At 35.1% G+C, this 20,831-nt stretch overlaps 1 protein-coding gene across 3 annotated transcripts; it reads right to left on the bottom strand.

Annotated features, from left to right (window-relative positions):
- Positions 1-656: 656 nt before the first annotated feature.
- LOC132560120 (galactokinase-like) lies at positions 657-19,104 on the bottom strand. Of its 3 annotated transcripts, none has more exons than XM_060224766.1 (8): positions 18,868-19,104; positions 12,501-12,687; positions 11,792-12,050; positions 10,054-10,235; positions 8,359-8,509; positions 7,583-7,745; positions 5,238-5,347; positions 657-4,679 (listed from the first exon to the last, which is right to left on the bottom strand). In XM_060224766.1, the coding sequence occupies exons 1-7, from the start codon at positions 19,027-19,029 to the stop codon at positions 5,276-5,278; spliced, it is 1,176 nt and encodes a 391-aa protein (XP_060080749.1). In that variant the 5' UTR covers positions 19,030-19,104; the 3' UTR covers positions 657-4,679; positions 5,238-5,275. The 3 variants fall into 3 exon arrangements, with proteins under 3 accessions (XP_060080749.1, XP_060080748.1, XP_060080747.1); XM_060224765.1 differs by having other exon boundaries at positions 657-3,978; XM_060224764.1 differs by having other exon boundaries at positions 657-5,347.
- Positions 19,105-20,831: the final 1,727 nt, after the last annotated feature.

Here is a 20,831-nt window from a genome sequence, read left to right as displayed (position 1 = left end):
ACGGGACGGTAATTTGTTGGGACACCCATTACTCCATCTGGAACAATATGAGACATATGTCTGAGAAAACAAGAGCATATTGTCTGGGACACTTGAGAGGTCTGTCTGGGACAGTTCTGTGAATTATCAGTCTTTGACAGTTCTTTTTGGGCCACAGTGATTTGTTTTGCACTCTGATTGGTCTGTCTGGAACACAATGAGTGGACTGTCAAGATCACAGCATGTGGTCTGTCTAGGGCACAGTGAGATTTATGTCTGGAATACAGAGAGGGATCTGTCTGGGACAGTGAATTGTCTCTCTGGGACAGAGCAAGTGGTGTGTCTGGCACACAGTGATAGGTCTGTCTGGGACAGCTTGAGTGGCCTGTCAGAGACACAGGGAGTGTCTGGGACCGAGCTTGAGTGGCCTGTCAGAGACGCAGGGAGTGTCTGGGACAGAGCTTGAGTGGCCTGTCAGAGACACAGGGAGTGTCTGGGAAAATATGAGTAGTCTCAGAAAAAGTGAGTGTTTTATATGGGACAAAGTGAAATCAGTGTGGGACACAGGTCTGTTAGGAACACAGTGATGGCTGGATTAATAACTTGTGTATTTCAACTTTTGTCATAAACTAGCTACATGTAAATATCTTTCTGTAATAACAAAACAGAGTCAGGCAGTCAGTGATACAGGCATTTATTGTATACAATTGGAATACGATTCTTAATAAATCTTTTAAAGTCTTATTCTACAAAAGATGCTGGTCTACTCATCCAATAAAATGTATGTTTCCTCCCAACATATAATATTTAAACAACAATTTGTAAAAAACATTCTTCTTTCATGACTTATTATCAATGCTATATAATTGTTAAAAAATGTAATTTATCTTCTCTTGACAAGAAAATTTTACTTCTAACCAGGTAACATGTACATTATCACACCTTATCAGTTAACACTGTACAATATTACATCACAAACAGAGTAATGTACATTATTATACATCAAACCAGGTTACATATACATTACTACACCTCTATCCAGGAAACATGTATTGAAGGTATTGGACAATATATATCCTGTTTCATAAACTTATCCAATGATGCCTTTGTTTTTCTTTCATCTTTTTCTGGTGATAAATCTCATGGTTCTCTCTGATTGGTCCACACCTCATTAGGGAGGTGGTGCCCATTTCCAAGTGGGCGCAACAGATAAACCAAATGGGAAATCAAGAAAAATTTTCTTTTTATTCTGTTTTCTGGGAAAAAATCATACAATGAATCAGTGTTCAAAATGTTGGGAAATATTACAGCTTTCATGCTACCCATGACGACAACATGACACTATTTTTAGAAATACACATGTAACCAGGTAATATGCACATTCATACACCTTGAACCAGGTAACAAAACTACCGATACATTTTTAACCGTTTAACATGTACACTTTGTCCATGAACAAAGTTACATGTAATGCATTTTCCTGGTTTTAAGCTGCATCCTTTCTTACGATAAGGTGACAACTATGTTGACGTTTGATATACCTTATGAAGTGGTAACTGTCACATTGACCAAAGTTTGTTGATATAACAGACAACGGAGGGCAATTTGTAATGATTGTCAGCGAAACAATTAAGTTTGCAAATGAATTATACACAGATAGTCCTTTATTTTTATTGTAGTTCGAAAATTAGAAAGTAGCAAATATCCAGCTTGTTCGGCTTGTGCATTCACAGATTGTCTAGGCATAGATATAGGGCTTAATATTACCTATGGTTTACTTAACAATCTATCCATCAGTGTCTGTACTGATAAATATTAATGAAGGCCCTTGCATCCTGACCAAATTCTTATAGTCCCATATCATTTCGTCTTGTAAGTTACACAAAGCCATTCATATCGTAAACAAGCATGGCGGTTGTTCTAGAATTTGACATATACTCCGATGACCTATCGATCCTAGGATACAAAAGGCTAAGGCTTCAAAGTAACCACGAAAGTCCAGGAGATATTATTGTGATTCATATAAAATGGTATGATTAATTAAATCCACAAGAATGTTATTTTTATTTCAATCTTCAAATCATCCTGCATTTGATTGCTAATGATGGTTCTAGATGACCTGTTTCAGTCATAAACATGTGACGGGCAGGTACTGGTAAAAAAACAAAGTACCAAAAAAAAAAAAAAAAACTAAGTACCGTCTCTAATGCAATGGAAATCCGGAAAATACAGAAATACATCATTGTACCTCTTAACAACTTAGTACTTAGTATGTTATTTTTAACTCCAGTAAAGCAGACACAGGGGCTTGTAATGTCAGACCTCTGAAAGGAGGTATGCTCATTATTTAACAAGCTCCTGTGTTTGTACAACCTCATAAGTCTTTATTTCAAACCACAATTCAATGTAAGATATAATATTGCATTTACAAAACATTGGAACAACCATTAAATAACAGAAATGGTTTGAATAAAACTAAAAAGTGATTAAACATCCAAAATTTGATTTCATTAAAAATACAAAGAGGAACTATTCTGACATCAAAACAACATCTTTATGTTTAAAAATAAATACGTCATAGAAATATATATAATCTATATTAAAGCCAACCAGTTTAAGATTCTGAAAATGTTCAAAATACAAGTAAATCTTACATTTAATAACAGTGATGAAATATTCTTGTCCAAAATTACAAATTTATCTTAAAACAGAACAAAGAGTATCATAACTCTTACAAAATTAGCTATACTTATGTTTTTCAGAAACATATTACTCTCCCAGATCTTAACAAGGCAATTGTAAAATTCTGTTACCTTTATATTACTTAATATTCTACACTATAGCACTTACCCTGTAATGACCTCAGAGCCATGAAATTTTTACATTACATCACTTTAGTCAAGATGGAAAAAATTATGTAGCTTCGTGTAAAGTACATTTACATAGTTTCGACATTTTTTTATGCTAATTTGCAGTTTTAAATTTTCCCATCATTTTGTTTTATTTTGTTTTGAAATATAGGTAAAGGTAACAGATAATGAAATTATCAATTAGAGCATAAATAGAAATATATGCCTTAGAGTCTCATGATTTTGGTGAAAGATCTTCTAAATCAATCAAAATTTTTCCAAAAGTTGTCAAAATACATACAATAAAAACTAAAACATTTCTTCAAACCCAATCCCGCTTTTAAATTCTTTCTTGTGTACAGTGTCTTATGGAGCCTAAGTAGTCGTGATCACTTATACACTGTCATGCTGCGTGCAATCAAGCCTGAATTCACACCACTTTCCTATACATGTACATATTAGAATACCAGTTTGAGACTCACTGTCAGTGAGGTATAATGTCTGTTGGGTTATTTGTTTCCCTGATGAGTTTTTCTCCTATATCAACATTGTAGCAATAAATTACACAAAGCTTATGTCAATTGTTAAGTTTGTAAATGACAGGAAGTAAAGGCGAAGCTCACTTCATGTACTGCAAGTATACAATACACAACAAAACAGATGTGCATTTGTTTTCAGGATACAATGTAACACAAATTAAACTTGACAATGAATATTTCTATTCAAGTCACTTGAAAAAAGGTACAATCATTTCAACCTGGTAACACTAAAAATAACAATAGAAAATTACAGATGTAAGAATTTGTTTGAACTTTAATATTGCACCATGTCTACTGCAGTATTTTACTGCAAATAAGCCCCCTCCTCAGTAGAAAAATATTGACAAAATGTAGTGAGGGGGCTGTCTATTATGACCAATTGATTTGGTTCCCAAGTAATACAACTCATTGTCATCCTAAAAAGGAACCTCTATATAAATGCCACCTGGCTATAAAGGCCACTTTCCTGTTCCACTGAGTGGTCTACATAGACAGATTTGACTTATTGGTAAATTTATTGTATCTTTTAGTATATATTTGTTATGTTTATTTTTTTTCAGTAAGACTTAGCAAGCCATATTCAACTTCCATCTCCTTATTTGGATCCATCCCTGTTAATTAAAAATACAAGAGAACTTGATTCTCCTTTTACAACCTGACAATCCTGAAAACTTGATTTAACCTAATATAAATTAACATGTTACTCATATTTTGAATTGTTTACTCATGAACATCTGTACAATTATGAAGAAATATTTTTGTGTGTATAAATCATTTGAGGATTATCCTTTTGTAAAATGGAATTTGAGATTGTATGTTCAAATTGTACTAAACTTTGCCAAAGCTTTGTTTAACAGTTAAAAGATTAATGGTAGATAAAGCTAGGAAAACATCTTACATAACATGCTGCATACAAATCATGAATATAGTATAAAGTTGGTGATTTTTATGTGGACCAAATATCTTTTTGATATGAACTATGATTAGCTACATCAATGTTGACTAGCCAATAGTTTAATCCTTTAATGTTCGTTGTATTCTTAAGAACCTGAACAAGAAAGCTGCCATTTAGAGTCTTTGTTCTATAATACACAAATAGATATATCATTACAACCTCAAAATCTCTAAAATGACAGAAAATTAATTATATTATAAACAAACTGTAAACAGATAACAAGAGGCTCAATGGAACTGCATAGCTAACCTGGTATTAAAAGGGAAAAGTTGACACCAGATGGATGAAGGTCTGATGGCTAGCATAATCCCACTTGATTGTTTGGTCCAAGTGAGCTAAAAATAGCTTTGTGAGATTCTACAGTAAATAGGGAAAAAGTTCCAACCAAGAGAAGTTACACTATATACAAGGTAAGTATCTTGACTAATGAGATTCTCATGCACTTAGGGAAGAATTTGAAGACTAGAGAAGTTCCACACTAAAGAAGAAAGTTGTCTTGATTAATGAGATTCAACAATTAAAAAAAAGTTCAATTGTAAACAAGTAAACATCAAGACAAGTGAGATTCAAGAAAACAGAGGTTCCATTAAAAACAGGTGAAATGTCCAGATTCAAGACTAGTGATGTTCTGCTTTATACAGGTGAAAAGTCTTCACACATGTGAGATTTTATTGTAAACAAAGAGAGTGTTGATCCCTGTATCAATACAAGAGTTTCACTTGATATGTTGAAGGCACACCATGACAATTCTTCTACATAGTAAATTTCATTTTTTAAACAGATCTATGAAATATATTCTAAGGTAAATGCTTCACTTAATACAGTCCACACCCTCTAAATATAATACCCACAACATTTTCTAGTATACCTCATACTGTAAGTATAATATCACATTATTTAACCACCCTTAAATACCTGGTATATTGCATTTTGCAATGGCTCTGCTGTGATAATCATACACTGATCAGTCGTGCTCCCTCTGCAGCTGCACACACATAAAAAGTGGCTTTTCCACTGTAGCATTTCTGTAAGAGGAGAAAATCTAATGAATAACAGAGTTTTTTAAAAGACATAATATAAGGCATTAAAGAATCTGTCAAACACATATATCATTGTCCATTTTTGTACATGGTAAGGATACACCTGTCCATGGTAAGGATACACCTGTCCATGGTAAGGATACACCTGTCCATGGTAAGGATACACCTGTCCATGGTAAGGATACACCTGTCCATGGTAAGAATACACCTGTCCATGGTAGGGATACACCTGTCCATGGTAAGAATACACCTGTCCATGGTAGGGATACACCTGTCCATGGTAAGGATAAATCTGTCCATGGTAGGGATACACCTGTCCATGATAGGGATACACTTGTCTGTGGGTAAGATACACATGTACACTGTAAGGTAACACCTGTCTATGGTAAGAATACATCTGCCTATGACTGGGATACACCTGTCCATGGTAGGGATACACCGTCTATGGGCAGGATACACATGTACACTGTAAGGTAACATCTGTCTATGATAGGGATACACTTGTCTGTGGGTAAGATACACATGTACACTGTAAGGTAACACCTGTCTATGGTAAGAATACATCTGCCTATGACTGGGATACACCTGTCCATGGTAGGGATACACTGTCTATGGGCAGGATACACATGTACACTGTAAGGTAACATCTGTCTATGATAGGGTTACACTTGTCTGTGGGTAAGATACACATGTACACTGTAAGGTAACACCTGTCTATGGTAAGAATACATCTGCCTATGACTGGGATACACCTGTCCATGGTAGGGAAACACCTGTCCATGGTAGGGATACACCTGTCTATGATAGGGATACACTTGTCTGTGGGTAGGATACACCTGTACACTGTAAGGTTACACCTGTCTATGGTAAGGATACATATGCCTCTGATAGGGATACATCTGTCTACGGGTAACAGATACCTATATATTGTGAGGTTACATCTTTCCATGGTAGGGATACACTTGTCTGTGGGTAGGATACACCCATACATTGTGAGGTTACACCTGTCCATGGTAATGATACATCTGTCTATGGTAGAGATACACCTGTTCCTGGTAGGGATACACATGTCCATGATAAATAAACACCTGACAATGGTAAGGATACACCTGTTAAGTATAAGGATACATCTGTCCATGATAGGGACACATCTGTTTAGGTTAAGAACAATATGTGCTAAGAGTAGAGCCAACACCGTAGTACCATTAATGGAGGTGTCGAGATTGTTTGCCTTTAGACTGGATACCCGAAGGTATGCAGGGGATTGAAGAGAAGGGGTGAACTTAAATATATCAAATATCAGCCACAAATATCATCTCAGGCGGACTTCCAACATTACAGCATCATCTCGCAATTCATCACAGGAAGATGTTTTTGTGGACTACCACAGGTTACAGTACATGTCGGAGTCATCTTCAACTGTGTGCTTAGATGAACATTAAATGTTTTATCTATATAATTTTTACAGAAAGTGTATAATTTTTATTAATTGCTTAATCGTGAAGGATTTCAATATTTGATTACTTAGTACTGCTAAAATGGACTATTAGGGAAGTTATCATACTTAGCACTGGAGAGTTATCGCTCTTGACTGTAAACGTCACAAGTCACAATTTAAATCTGCCTTCCCTAAGAGTTCTTTAGATATATAGCTGAGGTTAATATTGTCCTGATAAAGCCTGACTTGAGGGATGAAATTATGGAAGAACCCACCTCTAGTCTGTTGGATTGATTCTGATATATGTTTAGGGTAAGGATACACCTGTCCATGGTAAGGAATAACCAATTTAGGTTAAGGATACACATGTCCATGGTAAGGAATAACCTTTTAAGGGTAAGGATACACCTGTCCATGGTAAGGAATAACCTGTTTAGGTTAAGGATACACCTGTCCATGTTAAGGAATAATCTTTTAAGGGTAAGGATACACCTGTCCATGGTAAGGAATAACCTGTTTAGGTTAAGGATACACCTGTCCATGTTAAGGAATAACCTGTTTAGGATAAGGATACACCTGTTCATGTTAAGGAATAATCTTTTAAGGGTATGGATACACCTGTCCATGGTAAGGAATAACCTGTTTAGGTTAAGAATGCACTTGTCCATGGTAAGGAATAACCTTTTAAGGGTAAGGATACACCTGTCCATGGTAAGGAATAACCTGTTTAGGTTAAGAATACACCTGTTCATGACAGCGAAGACTGACAAATAAGTTCTTACCTGTATATGCTCCATAGCTTTGTCGACCTCATTCTTCTTCACTAAGGTAACAGTACAGCCTCCAAACCCTCCACCGGTCATCCTTGACCCATATACTCCCTCCACTTCCATTGCAGCTTTCACAAGTTGGTCAAGTTCAGGACAAGAAACCTCATAGTCATCCCTGTAAATAAATGTGTGTCTTTTTTTATTTTGATAGATGCATCAAACAATGTTTCTGGGATAGTGTGGAACTTCTCAATGAGACATTTAGTTTCCGTTAGATTCAAAGTTATTGTTAATTCATTAAACATACCAACCAGATTTCATTAAAATCCTCCCCGGTGCATGTTATATCAAGTTATAAATACAATATGAACAAGAGGTCTAGCAGCCTTGACAGTCACCTGAGCAATATTGAATAGAAAGGTTAATAGAAGGGTATTTGATTTGACAATACCTGGGTGTTGAGAAGAAGATTTTTAACTGATTCATACCTTCATAATTCTAACCATATAAGAAATATTTTAAATTTAAAATTAAATTGATTAAAAATGCACAACGCCGGATGAAGGTGATCACAATTCCTCACTATGAGACTCTGTCTCATGTGAGCTAAAAATTGGGCAGGGAGGCAGAATTTCAGAATACCTATTGAGCTCTTTTTACAGAGTGGTATGTACACAATAAAGATAGTTTATGGTCCTATATATTTCAGACAGTTCTAATATCAATGATTAAAAATCAGTAGTATTGGTGAAAACTTTAATTTATTTCAAATCCTGAATTTGACTTACCTAAGAGCATTGTGACTTTCTACCATGAGTTTTCCAAACTTGTCATAGTCCCCATTTTCTAGTGCTGTTGCAGCTTCTTCTGTGCGTCTGATTTCCCCAATCACATGTCGTGCTCTTCGGAAATGTTCATCATCAACCTTATCTTTTAGCTCTGAAGAGTGGAAATTATTATAAAATACAAATACTGATAGTTTTAGTGGTACAAAACTAGATTAAGGCTCTCAACTTTAAATCATGGGAAAATTATTATTTGAATTCAATATAATAATAATAATAAACTTTATTTTCTGAGGATTACATATTTAGCCAACGGCTAATCTTCCTTATGGTCCTCTTGTTAGTAAAATACAGTATATATGTGTTGGTTAAAAGTTACATATTGTATATACAGTGTAAACCTGTAATAAGAAAGCAAGATATCACAGATAACAATTTGGATTGGAATATTACAGGATGCATAAATATCATACATAATATTAAATCAATTTAAACAGTTCCAGCCTTATACACATATATAATAGTGTAGTAAAAAAAGATAAATGAATAAAATTGACATAAGAAAATACCAATAATATAAAAAAGTGTTTACAAAGTTGACACAAGAAATACTCTGGAGGATAAACAGTTAATTATGGGTTAAAATTTTTATAGGTAACACAATAGGAGAATAATCTGCTAAAATACTGAATAGACGTGATACAGTTCTTTAGAGGATATTAATATGAAATCTGATCACCCATGCTCCATGAGGTGATTGCTGAGGGCACATTTAAAGGAGGCAAAACGTGTTGCCATCCTGATCTCATTTGGCAAATTGTTCCAGAGTTGGCTTCCTGCAACTACAAAATTATTGCCAAATATGTAAAATATTTCTATGGCTTGATCTTGTACATCTGGTATGGATATCAGACTTTACTTTAAACAAACTACATAAACATTCTGGAACAAGATGATGGACACATTTGTATACCATTGAACCTGTCCTGTAATGATAAAAATCAGCTAAAGACAATCAGTTTAAAACACAAAACAAATCAGCAGATGGAGTGTCATATGGTATATCTAAAATCACCCTTGCTGCTTGCTTTTGAGCTTTGTAAAGCATTTGTGACAGATTTTTAGAACATCTGCTCCAGACTGTTGAACAATACAGGAAGAGGGGGAAAACGCATGCATTAAAATATTGGATTCTAGCGTTCCTTGGAAGGTACTCCTTAATTCTTCTCAATAGACACAAACCTTTATTTATTTTTCCTAATACATAGTTGACATAATATTCCCAGCATAAACACTTATCAATTTTTACACCCAGCAGTTTAGCAGACTGTACCTGGTCAAGCTCTGTATTGTTTAAAGACAGATCTAAGACATAATCATTACTACTATGTTTCTGCTTTTGTCAGCATTAATAATCATTCTATTTTCAGTAAACCAGTTTTCGACTGCATTAAGGTCACATTGTAATTTATTTTGGACATTTAAAATAGAAGAATCAGAAGCTGATAGAGTTGTGTCATCAGCGTACATATCAGTTTTACACTGTATTTCTATATCAATATTGTATGATACAAATTTTCCTGATGTAGAAGTTTAGAGTAATTTGACTTCCAGCATTGACCATTTCAAACATTTTTAAGACCAGGAATGTGCTGTAGTGAAAACCTGTACTCTTGGGAACACTTTGAGGCTACATACCCTGCAGATCTTCCTCATTAGCCTCCCGCAAGCTTTTCTTGTTGAGGAGTTTAGCGGTGAGTTCACACTGGCGTCGCCTGGTGGGGTATTCTGTTCCTGTCAATTCATGTTTCACATTGGAATTGGTCACCAAGACAACTACACTTGGGTCCTTCATGGCTACCAGGCGACTTTCTATTGATCTATGGAAAAACAGGTAGGCCATTTTAAAGTTCCTTCAATTATTTACATTTCCAAAATCAAAAATAATATGACACAATAAATGCAAATCTTGTGACATTTAAGTCTATGCAGTTTAATAGGCAAAACCAGCATTTATTATAGTCAAATGCTATTAAATGCCATGTACAAATGTATTATATTATCAGGTATCTGGTCCACTGTTTAATTTGAGACACATCCATGCTGGCTTCCCGGTGTTTTGTGAAACAAACAAGAGGCCCAAGGGCCTTAACGGTCACCTGAGTCATAATTATTTTTGTAACATGTCATAAAAATGATTATTTAAAAAAAAAGTGATATAACTTTAACTATATTGTACACATAAGCAAATGTCAATTGTGTATACATTAACTGCTGTCCCAAGCTAAGGCTTCTAACCAAGATTTAATAATTACACATTACACTCAATATTTGAATTTTTCTTTATAAAATCTTCCATTCAGGAACAGTATCCATGAACAGCACTTGATTCTACCATACCTGCGATTTTGAGAAGATTTTTGACATTTCAGTCAATTTCACCCACTTTGACCCCACCCATCAGCCCCTTGGGGTCAGTCAAGGTCAATTTATGTATCTCATCAAACTGTCAGCTTATACTATATCCAAGTTTGAACAATTTCTGCAGGAAAATAACAAATTATGCTCAAAAATGTCATTTTCCTACATAAAATACAGTAAAATTTACCCCCTCCTCAATTTTCACAAAGCACTGTTAGACACTTCCATCCATGAAGAGTATTTAGTTCTACATTATCTGGCTTCTGAAAAGAAGATTTTAGAAATATCTGTCAATTTGACCCATTTTTGGCCCCACCCAACAGCCCCTGGAGGTCAGCTGATGCCAATATGTGCATCTCAATAAAACCGTCATCTTAAACTTATAATTCTAACCAGGTTTGAACCATTTCTAATAAAAAATTCCTGAACAATGTTTAAAAATACAATTTTTTCAATATAAACTATAGGGAACTTTACCCTCTTCCCTAGGGGTAATGTGAGACCCTGGGGTCATGAAATTTACCATTTTGGTAAAGCATCTGAAGGCCTTTCAATCCATGAAAAGTATTTTATTCTACCATACCTTGGATTTGAGATGAAAGTTTTTGAAGTTCAAATCATTTGACTCCTTTAGGCCCCTGAGCATTGGAGCCATGTAACTTATCATTTTGGTGTGCCTTTAGCCATGAAATTTTTTGGTAAAATTTCACTGAAATCAGTTCAAAAGTTTTCCAGAAGAAGTCAAAAATGGTGAAAGTTTATGACGCACGACGCCAGACAAAAGAGAATAGCAGTAGGTCACCCTGAGACAAAGTCTAAAACTACAGTATGACTCAGCATTTGTTCAAGATCCTATACTTCAAATTTAACGATGAAGATATTTCTAAATTGTAATTTTCTGCTCACAAAATTATAATGTATATTATGTAGCAAAATTTTAAAAAGTTCAACTGCTGTGGTACTTGTAATTTGTTACCAAGGGTTACCTGTTGCCAAGCTGTTTACATTTTCTCACCTGCAGTCAATGAGGAGAGCATTATCCTTCTCTCCCATAACAGATATGAACTGGTCCATGATACCACAGGGCATTCCTGGAAACTCATGCTCTGCCTTCTGACATGCTAATGCCTTGTCCTTTTTGTCCAACTGTCCAAAAGTACCTGTCACACCTTCAAGGAATGTGTAGGTAGCGACCTCAATAGAAGCAGAGCTAGAAACTCCTCCACCTATGGGGACTGAGGTTATGATTACAGCGTTGAATGCGACCTTGTCTCCTGTTAAAGTAAGATCCAAATACTTGCACAAAAAATATGGTATGGCTACAGCCTGGTGGCTGGTTAAGGAGGCCATCAGGATATGCCGCAACTGGCCAGTACTTAACAGGGATGAGTGGGGCCACAGACATCCATGACCAAGTGTTAAACAAAGAATAGCAGAACAGACTACAGTACATTGCTACAATCTTGTGTGTGTGTGTGGACTTTTTCTTTCCATAATTTGTTTACCAACTTGTCACACTATTTTCGACCTTAGTGTACTAACACAAGCATACCAGTTACAAATAAGAAAACTATCCTGGCATTGAACTTCAAGTTTCTGGCCTAGTACAAATCACAGACTTATTGTAGAATAGATAAACAAAATTAAGTATGTCTGCTGTTTTTGTTTTGATAAGATTTATAAAGTTTTTTCTACCATTTGTTTTGACTCTTTAATGTATGTACCTTTAAAATTTGCCACTACACCCTTAACATAGTTTGCCCATTTGGGAGAACCTGGTTGTAGAGGAGCAGTTGGTGTAGGCACATTAAACTCCACCTCTCGGTCCTCATTTACATCTGCTAAGGTCACCACTCTACACAAGTCACCTTCAACTTTCTGACCAACAACTAGGGTAACTTGTGGTAAAGCCTGCAAAGTAACAAAGTTTGTTTATTTGCACAAGAAGAGTAATTTACTGTTTCATTTACCTTTTATGGTTAATTAAAATTAATAAACTGAATATAAGATATGTGATAATACACTCAAAATGTTCTCAATTCTTTGTTGCCGATGTTTTTGAGAATGTAAACATAAACAAATTTTTTATAGTTCTTCAATATTCTTCTTGAATATTAAAATTTCTGTAACTTTTTCCCCATTATTGACCAGGTATTAGAAAGCTATGGTAACCCCCATTCAAAGTTTAGCCAAACCAACGTAAGAATGACTAGTGATGTAATGATATTGAAATATGTATTAATATTAACAATTTTGGTATGCCATACAATACAGCATTGAGATATTGCAATATAAACATAAGAACACTCCTTGTAATATTCCTGAAGACAAAATATTGATATTACTTTAGAGATGTTGGTCATTGTGGACACTGAACACATATATTGTACGGATTCAGTTTGAATCAAAGTACATGTTATTTAAATCAAAGGTGATAAGTTGTTTAAATTTGATGTAAAGGCGTAAGAAGGGAAAATTTTTTGTGTGGTTACCATCCATGTTTTTTTTGTTTTGCCTTTTACGATTGAAAATCTAACTTTGTGTCATGGGTCTTCAGATGATTACACAGGGATTTTACATACATGTATATAAAAAATTATATTGTTGCTTTATAGACTACACAAAAGTGTTTAATTTGATTGAATGAAGTTGTTTGTGGTCTAAACTGATAAAACATAGAATAAAACGGAAACTGTAGAAAATCATTCAGGCATGATATAAAGATGTAAAATCATGCATCAAATATAATGGTTACATAAACGAGTACTACCCAAACATGATCGCTTTGTTCCAGGGAGAAATTCTTTCACCAATTCTCTTTAGCCTATATGTAATGATTGAGAAATGAAAATTTAAGAGAAAATAATTTTTTCCGATTCCCATTTCAGAGTAATTATGGTGTGATTATATACAATTTCTTTCTTTGCAGCATCTTTAATTTGGCATGGAACTTTTGGGTGGATTTACATCATTACATAATATAGGAAACAACTAACTCATTTTTATTCCTGCCTTTTTTTTTATGTTTTTTTTTCTTTTGTACTTTTTATACCCTTATAAGTTTTTATCAAATGTAATTACATGTAAAAAAATTAGCTACATGCATACATTAAAAAAAATACCATTATATGCATTTTATGCTATTTTCATGTTCTCTTAACCCTATACAGATAAAACTCGCAATTAGAACATTTTTAGTGGCAAAATGTCAACTGGAACTATTTTTTGTGGGGTTAAGTTTCTAGTAACACAAATTTTCACTGGTAAACATGGGTGTGTTGAATATTGACCAATCATTGATCAGCCACATTATTGACCTTGACATTTCTTGTTCGACAAGCTAGGTCACATTAGACTTGCAAATGTTATGTCTGTCCACAGAATTTGTTAGTGTTGGACATTTTGACAAGAATAAATCATTTGAATACAGTTACTCTTCATATTTAAATTTTTCAAAAGGACTTACATATCTGCATGTGTTTACAGCAATATTAAGTCAATGTCACTTACACCTGTATCCATATGTAGTACTACATAAACATATTCTATACCAATACAAGTTTTAATATAATCATATCTACATGTAAAATAAATTTGTAGGTATTGTAACGGTGTGTTCCCTGAACGTATACATGTCTAGAACAATAGGTAGAAACATCAAAGGGAGGGTAATTATAGTCTATATCATACATGTATTATATTTACCTGAGATATTTTACCTGTGGATCTACCTGTGTTACCTGTATTAACCTGTGATAACTTGCAGAAAGAAAACTAAGATATCAATATGAAGTTCAATATTTATTAACTTTTCTTATGATAATATTACAATTGATTAAATTTAAAATACATTTAACATAAAGAAAGAACACAAAGATGCCAATATTTATGAATATATTCTATCATAATAGCACAATTACCTTTAAATAACATGTAACTTCAACTAAAATATCAAGTTCAACATTCAAATCAAATCTATAAGGTACAATATTTTGATCTAAAGAAAGATCAATGTACAACATATCAGCACATAACTAAAGACATATATACAGCACTAGGAAATGATAAATATATGCAGCACTACTACAAAAACTTATAAATATACAGCACCAGGAAATGACAAATATATGCAACATGACTATGAATACTAATAAATACACTGCACTTATATGTCACACTATTAGAAACTGATTGATGTTACAGCACTAACGGCATATACGAGACACTAAAGACTGATAAGTGATAACACTAATTCAATGATGAATATATAGCACTGACATAAATATCTGCAACAATGACACAACGTACAAAGTCATTCGTTTTGCTCAGAGCAAGTCTAGGCAAGACATTTCAACCCAAGTGAAGAAGCTCAGACGCAATGATGTCTATGGTGTTGCTCTCCAGTCTCTGTTTCAGCAGGGCAAGGCGGGTGTCAATGTTTCTGTACCTCTTGGGTCGGGGTCGTCTGGTTCCACCGGCGCGTCATTGGAGTCTTGCAATTTCGTTGGTAGCCTGAATGTCTTTGAATGTCTGGATGATCTCGAAGATGTTTGGATGGGCGTGTTGCACAATCTTCTTCAGCTTCCCGTGCCAGGCTTCTAGGTGGTTGGTGGTACGTGGTCCATCGTTGTCGTAGTGGTTCCAAACTGGTCGGTCTCCATCCACCCATTGGTCAACAACATAGTCCGTGAATGGTGTCACGTCAGCTGGTAGGTCGGCGTACTCAATGTCCTGTAGTGCGTGAAACCAGACATCCTCAACTTGCTGCTCAGGTACCAGAGGTAGGACTGCTGCACGGCGAACCAGTCTCCTGATGTCTTCGTTGTCCCGGTATGGAAGCTGTAGTCCAGTCATCAGTGCCTTTCTCCAGACGCATTGGGTGTAGTGGAAGAAGCAGCCCTTGATATCAGTCCCTGGGAAGACGGTGCGGATTGCGTTGTGGACAGCTGTCTCAAAGTCAACGAATACTGTGTCGGGCGACATGGGTAGGTGGTTGTCTGCCATGAATGTCTTGAGTAGTGTGAAGAATCTTGTGTAGATGTGCTGACTTTTCCCGGGTAGAAGAGAGTAGACAACTGGGTACATGGATCCATCTATCTCAATGTGTATCGTGTAGATCTGATGAAAGATGTTGGGACACGTGTAGAAAGTACCATCACAGTAGATGCGGTCGGCGGTGGCGAGCTCAGCCAAGTCCTCTGATGTGGCGAAGACAAGGATTCTGTTCTGGTCACCATCGTCAATGTGTAGGAAGCGCTCTCCAGTGTTGGTTTCCGTCCATCTTCCCTCGAGATCAATGTCCTGGGTAGTGGTTGGTAGCTTTGGTGTAAGCTTGCGTCTGGCTCTGTACAGCTGTGACTTCTTGGAGTTGAAGGTGGGTATCTTCTCTACAACGGTTCTTGTCTCTTCATCCCATTCGTTGTCACGCAGTTTGCAGAGTTCCTCACTGTAGATGGTAGGGATTGGTCTGATTTCTTTCTGGCAGCGGTCAGTGATGCAGTTCATGATCTCCTTGGCTACGATGCTTGCATGGTCTCCCGGGTGATTGTGTGGTTGCCGTCCAACTCCTACTATGATGTTGTTGCGGGTGTTGATTGTAGCAAGGCAGTTGGTAATGGTGTATCTCCAGTAAGTTCTGAAAGAGAAAAAGAAGATATTAATGTCTGGTTCACATAAATGTATAGTTTGCAACACTTGAGATTTACATGTAGAAAAAAAAAAATCTATCAGTGTTTCAAAGCAACACTTACTGTGACTTCAAGAGTATGATGTATAAAAAATATGATTTATTATTTTCATTTATTTATTTATTCATCAATTTACTTTTTATCTCTAATTATTTCTTCCTTATTGCATACTTAAGAGCAAAAAAGTCCATTGATACAATTTATGAGTTTTTGTTTCAAGGATAGAATTAACAAAATATTTCTTTTTACAAAACAACTTTTACATCAGTATTTACCTTTCTCCTCGAGATGATCTAATTCTGTACAAGTAACCATTATATGATAAGTTGTTACCCCCAAGTCTATTTCTAATGAACTTAAAATTTAACTGAGCATTAGCCATGATTGGGAATTGAAACACTAGAAGATTTGTTGAATGATAGCAAAGTAAATTATACCAATGTGAAAAATGTGGGAGCTTATATAGATAAACTGCATGAATAGCTTGGATACTCACCTCAAAGCGTCATGTCATCTGTAGCTTTGGTCCTATTAACTGAGTTCATCAGTTTTTTAATTGATCTTTGAGAGGTGAACAGTTTTAGATCAATTAATTTATTTAGCAAACATCATTTGAATATAAAATTCACTATACAAACACTCTTTAAAGAAAATAATCAAAATAATCATATCAAGCAGTTATTGTGATTTGAATAAATGAAATTGAATGCATGCATAATTGTGCATAAATTAAAAAATATTAAAACAAAATTGTACACAATTTATATCCTTCATCTTGTAAATTGAACATTTCTTAAATAATTTGTTTAAAGTTTATATATATAATCCATACAATTGTAATTTCTTCTTTTTTTTTTACTTTAAATAAGTCTATTATACACTATATGTCCTCATCTGTAATTTCCCACCCTAAAATCAGGATGCCTGTACACTCACAGGTAAATACAGGTAACTTGTACAGGTAAATATAACTACCTACACAAGGAAACAGACTATAATCACTGTGTAAACATATCACCCAAGACATGTTTTTAAAATGTATGCGTTCAGGGATACAGCCATTGTAACTTTATCTTCTAAATCAAAATAAAAAAAAACATAGTATGTTTTATCTTCTCTACACAAATCATTACATATTTTTCTTAATATTCTATATACTAATTCAAACATTGTATGTTTTTTTCTTCTATGCACAAATTGAGACATTTTATGTTTTATCTGCTATACAAAAAATAAGACATTGTTTGATTTATAACTATACACTTACTCAAACATTGTATCTTTTATACACAAATTAAGACATTGTATCTTTTATCTTCTATCTAAAAATAAAAACATTGTATCTTTACCTTCTAGGCACCATTCCAGACATGTATCTTTTATCTTCAAATGAATTCAAATATGTTCATATTTTAAGATTTATTTTAAAAACTGATCAGTGAAACACCAGTATTTTTCTCAAAAAATATCCACAGATCTGTCCTCAAAGTCACTCACCTAAAATGATCAACAGGTGTATCGAACATGTGACTGCACTTTTGTTTTCTGATGACATCACTAAATCTCAGAGACGTTTAAGATAGATAACAGTGACCCAGAAGTACATGTAAAACATAAAATCATTATTTTGATGAAAATAAAAATTTAAAATACATTTATGGTGCGAAAGTGGTGGATATCGGTGTTTATATGTGCACTTTTTCTGAAGGGTTAGATTCAAGTCTTTATTGTTTGATTTATTTAATCTTATATAAGCCATATTTCTTGGTAAATTTCTGTTTTACAACACAGACTATTCGAATAAAGTTGATTTTTCATCTCTCTGTCTACAACTCGCTATTTAAATAAAATCAGAAATTTAAAAAAGTGATAATTTATAAATCATAATTTTTTCAATATACAACGTGAAAGGTTGGACTTTTGTATTTCGAAACCTAACAATTGCGAGAAGGCGCGCCCTATTTTTCGTGGTTGACAATAAAACATAGGCATCTGAGGATGAACCGATAGGTTATCTCATCATATCTAGGCGGATGTTTGACATGTTAAAAAAATGTGTAGCAAGAAAAAAAACCACCAATGAAATATGTACTAATAATATTTCATGGTGGATGGTTTAAATCACATTTTTTATTCTTTCTGGAAGCGTGACATGTTCCAACAATCAAAATAATCCGTGTGCAAGGTCACGTAGTTCAATATGATTAATGTAATATGGCTCGACAAAGTGGTCGTTCCGAAATACATAACGGTCCGGAACCGATAACCAGACGATATTATTTTACACGCGGTAAAGAAAAATTTACAAACTTTCACGCCGAATAGCTGACTGTGAGTATGTGTTTACATGTTGTGGCGAAGCACGACAATCTAGAACAGTGACGTGATTTTAAGTCTCACTCACCATCGGGAACACGAACCCTTCGTTGTAATCGGTGTGCTCCCCAATCAAGTTCACCCGACCCGGCGCGCATCCCACAACCTCGGGTTTGCGGCCAAATCGGTTTTCGAAGGCGACACATGCTGTTTTGAGCAAGTCTTCAACTTGGGGAATTGCTGTAGCCATGCTGGACGATTTATGTGCTGTATTTGCTCGTCGATCGCGTCTAATTCTCTCTCAAGGTCTACCTCAACTGTTACGTGTTTCCGGTGTCAGTGTAATTTTTACCGTAGAAAATAATGTCCGCCCAAATGAAATGATTCAACGCTTAATGGGGACATACAAATTTTTCCAGTTTTCGACTGATTCTGATTACATTGCAATTATTTATTTCAAATGCATTTCGAAAAGATTGATCACGAAATGCGATCAACGACTATGAAGTAAATTTTTATACCAATACAGTGTGTTTGTGACACGGGTATAACCCCCCACCCCCTCCCCCTTCCCCCACCTCCCCTCCACCTCCACCACCCCGCCCCATAAAAGTGTTAAGTTAAGGAGAATAGAATAAACTGTTTTTTACAACTTGCTGATACTTGATTTCAAAAACTCAAACAATAACAACTCATTAAGTTGTCTAAGGAACGACAACTCCTGTAGAATTGTCGGTAATTTTCAAAAACGTGCTTGAAACTCAAAGATGACACGATATAGCTTAGCTTAGTATAGCATAGTAGTTACTGAACGCTGGCCTTATGTCTCTATGTTCAGATCCGAAACCTTGTCACAATCCATTGTTTTAATGTTGTCACTTCTGGTTGGAATAAAGATGTTATATGTTCTATCAACACTTTTCCAATATTTATCAAGCCTGTTTTCAAATGAGTTCAAAGTTGGCGCCTGTATACGAAAGCCGCCTGAGGTCATATGAAAGTCAGAGAATATTTTTAATTTCTCGTTATTTCGAGAAAAAATGTCGTTATTACGAGAAAAAGGTCGTTTTTACGAGTTTTACAAGTCGTTATTACGAGAAAAAGGTCGTTATTACGAGTTTTACAAGTCGTTATTACGTGAAAAAGGTCGTTATAACGAGAAAAAAGTCGTTTTTACGAGTTTTACAGGTCGTTATAACGAGAAAAAGGTCGTTATTACGAGAAATTTAATCGTTATTACGACTTTGAAAAGTCATTATTACGAGGAAAAATTATATTATAGACGAATAGTTATGCGTGATTTCAAATGGGAAGACAACATGAGAAGAGCAAAATTGGAAAACCTCCTAAAATTGTATTTTGACATAGGACTTTCCTATCCAGAAATATTAAGCTTCCTTGCAATAAACCACCATGTAGTGATAAGTATGTCAACACTGAAGAGGATTTTAAAGAGTTTGCGATTATCCAGAAAAACTGGATATTCTGATATACTTGATGTCGCATTGTTTATAACTGGGGAGCTAGAGACTTCCGGGAAGCTTCACGGGTACAGATGGATGCACCAGAAGTGTATTCAGTCTGGTTTTAATATTCCAAGAGACACTGTCTACGATCTCTTAAAGTTATTGGATCACGAAGGTGTCTTTCACCGTAAAAGACAAAGACTCCGACGGCGTCAATATATCAGTAAGGGACCTAACTTTGTGTGGCACATAGATGGGTACGATAAACTAAAACCATATGGTATTGCAATACATGGTTGCATTGATGGCTTCTCCAGAAACATTTGGCTTGAAGCTCACACTACAAACAACGACCCCAAAGTAATCGCGCACTACTTTATTGAAGCAGTAAGACGGAGGGAAGGTTGCCCTCAACGCATTCGTGCAGATATGGGGACAAAAAACGCTTACATTGAACAAATGCAAGTGTTCCTTAGAAGAAATCACGGAGATGATCTGTCTGGCAATAACAGTTTTCTTTACGGCAAAAGTACGCATAATCAGCGTATTGAGTGGTTTTGGGGTTGCTTGCGCAAGGAGATGGGAC

The sequence above is a fragment of the Ylistrum balloti genome, unplaced genomic scaffold (assembly GCF_031769215.1).
Source record: "Ylistrum balloti isolate Yb309-2 unplaced genomic scaffold, AGI_CSIRO_Ybal_v1 Utg371016, whole genome shotgun sequence".
NCBI classification, from domain to species: domain Eukaryota; kingdom Metazoa; phylum Mollusca; class Bivalvia; order Pectinida; family Pectinidae; genus Ylistrum; species Ylistrum balloti.
The sequence above is the reverse complement of the archived record's forward strand: the minus strand, read 5'-3'. Positions and strand labels throughout refer to the sequence as shown.

What these genes read in the sequence shown, in the direction of transcription:
- LOC132560120 (XM_060224764.1), bottom strand. Translation starts at nt 19,029, where the DNA reads ATGGCTACAGCAATTCCCCAAGTTGAAGACTTGCTCAAAACAGCATGT. An exon ending in TGTAGTGGCAAATTTTAAAG is followed by an intron (nt 12,051 to 12,500) that starts GTACATACATTA and finishes TTACTTTAACAG; the next exon opens with GAGACAAGGTCGCATTCAAC. An exon ending in GCTCTCCTCATTGACTGCAG is followed by an intron (nt 10,236 to 11,791) that starts GTGAGAAAATGT and finishes GTTTTTCCATAG; the next exon opens with ATCAATAGAAAGTCGCCTGG.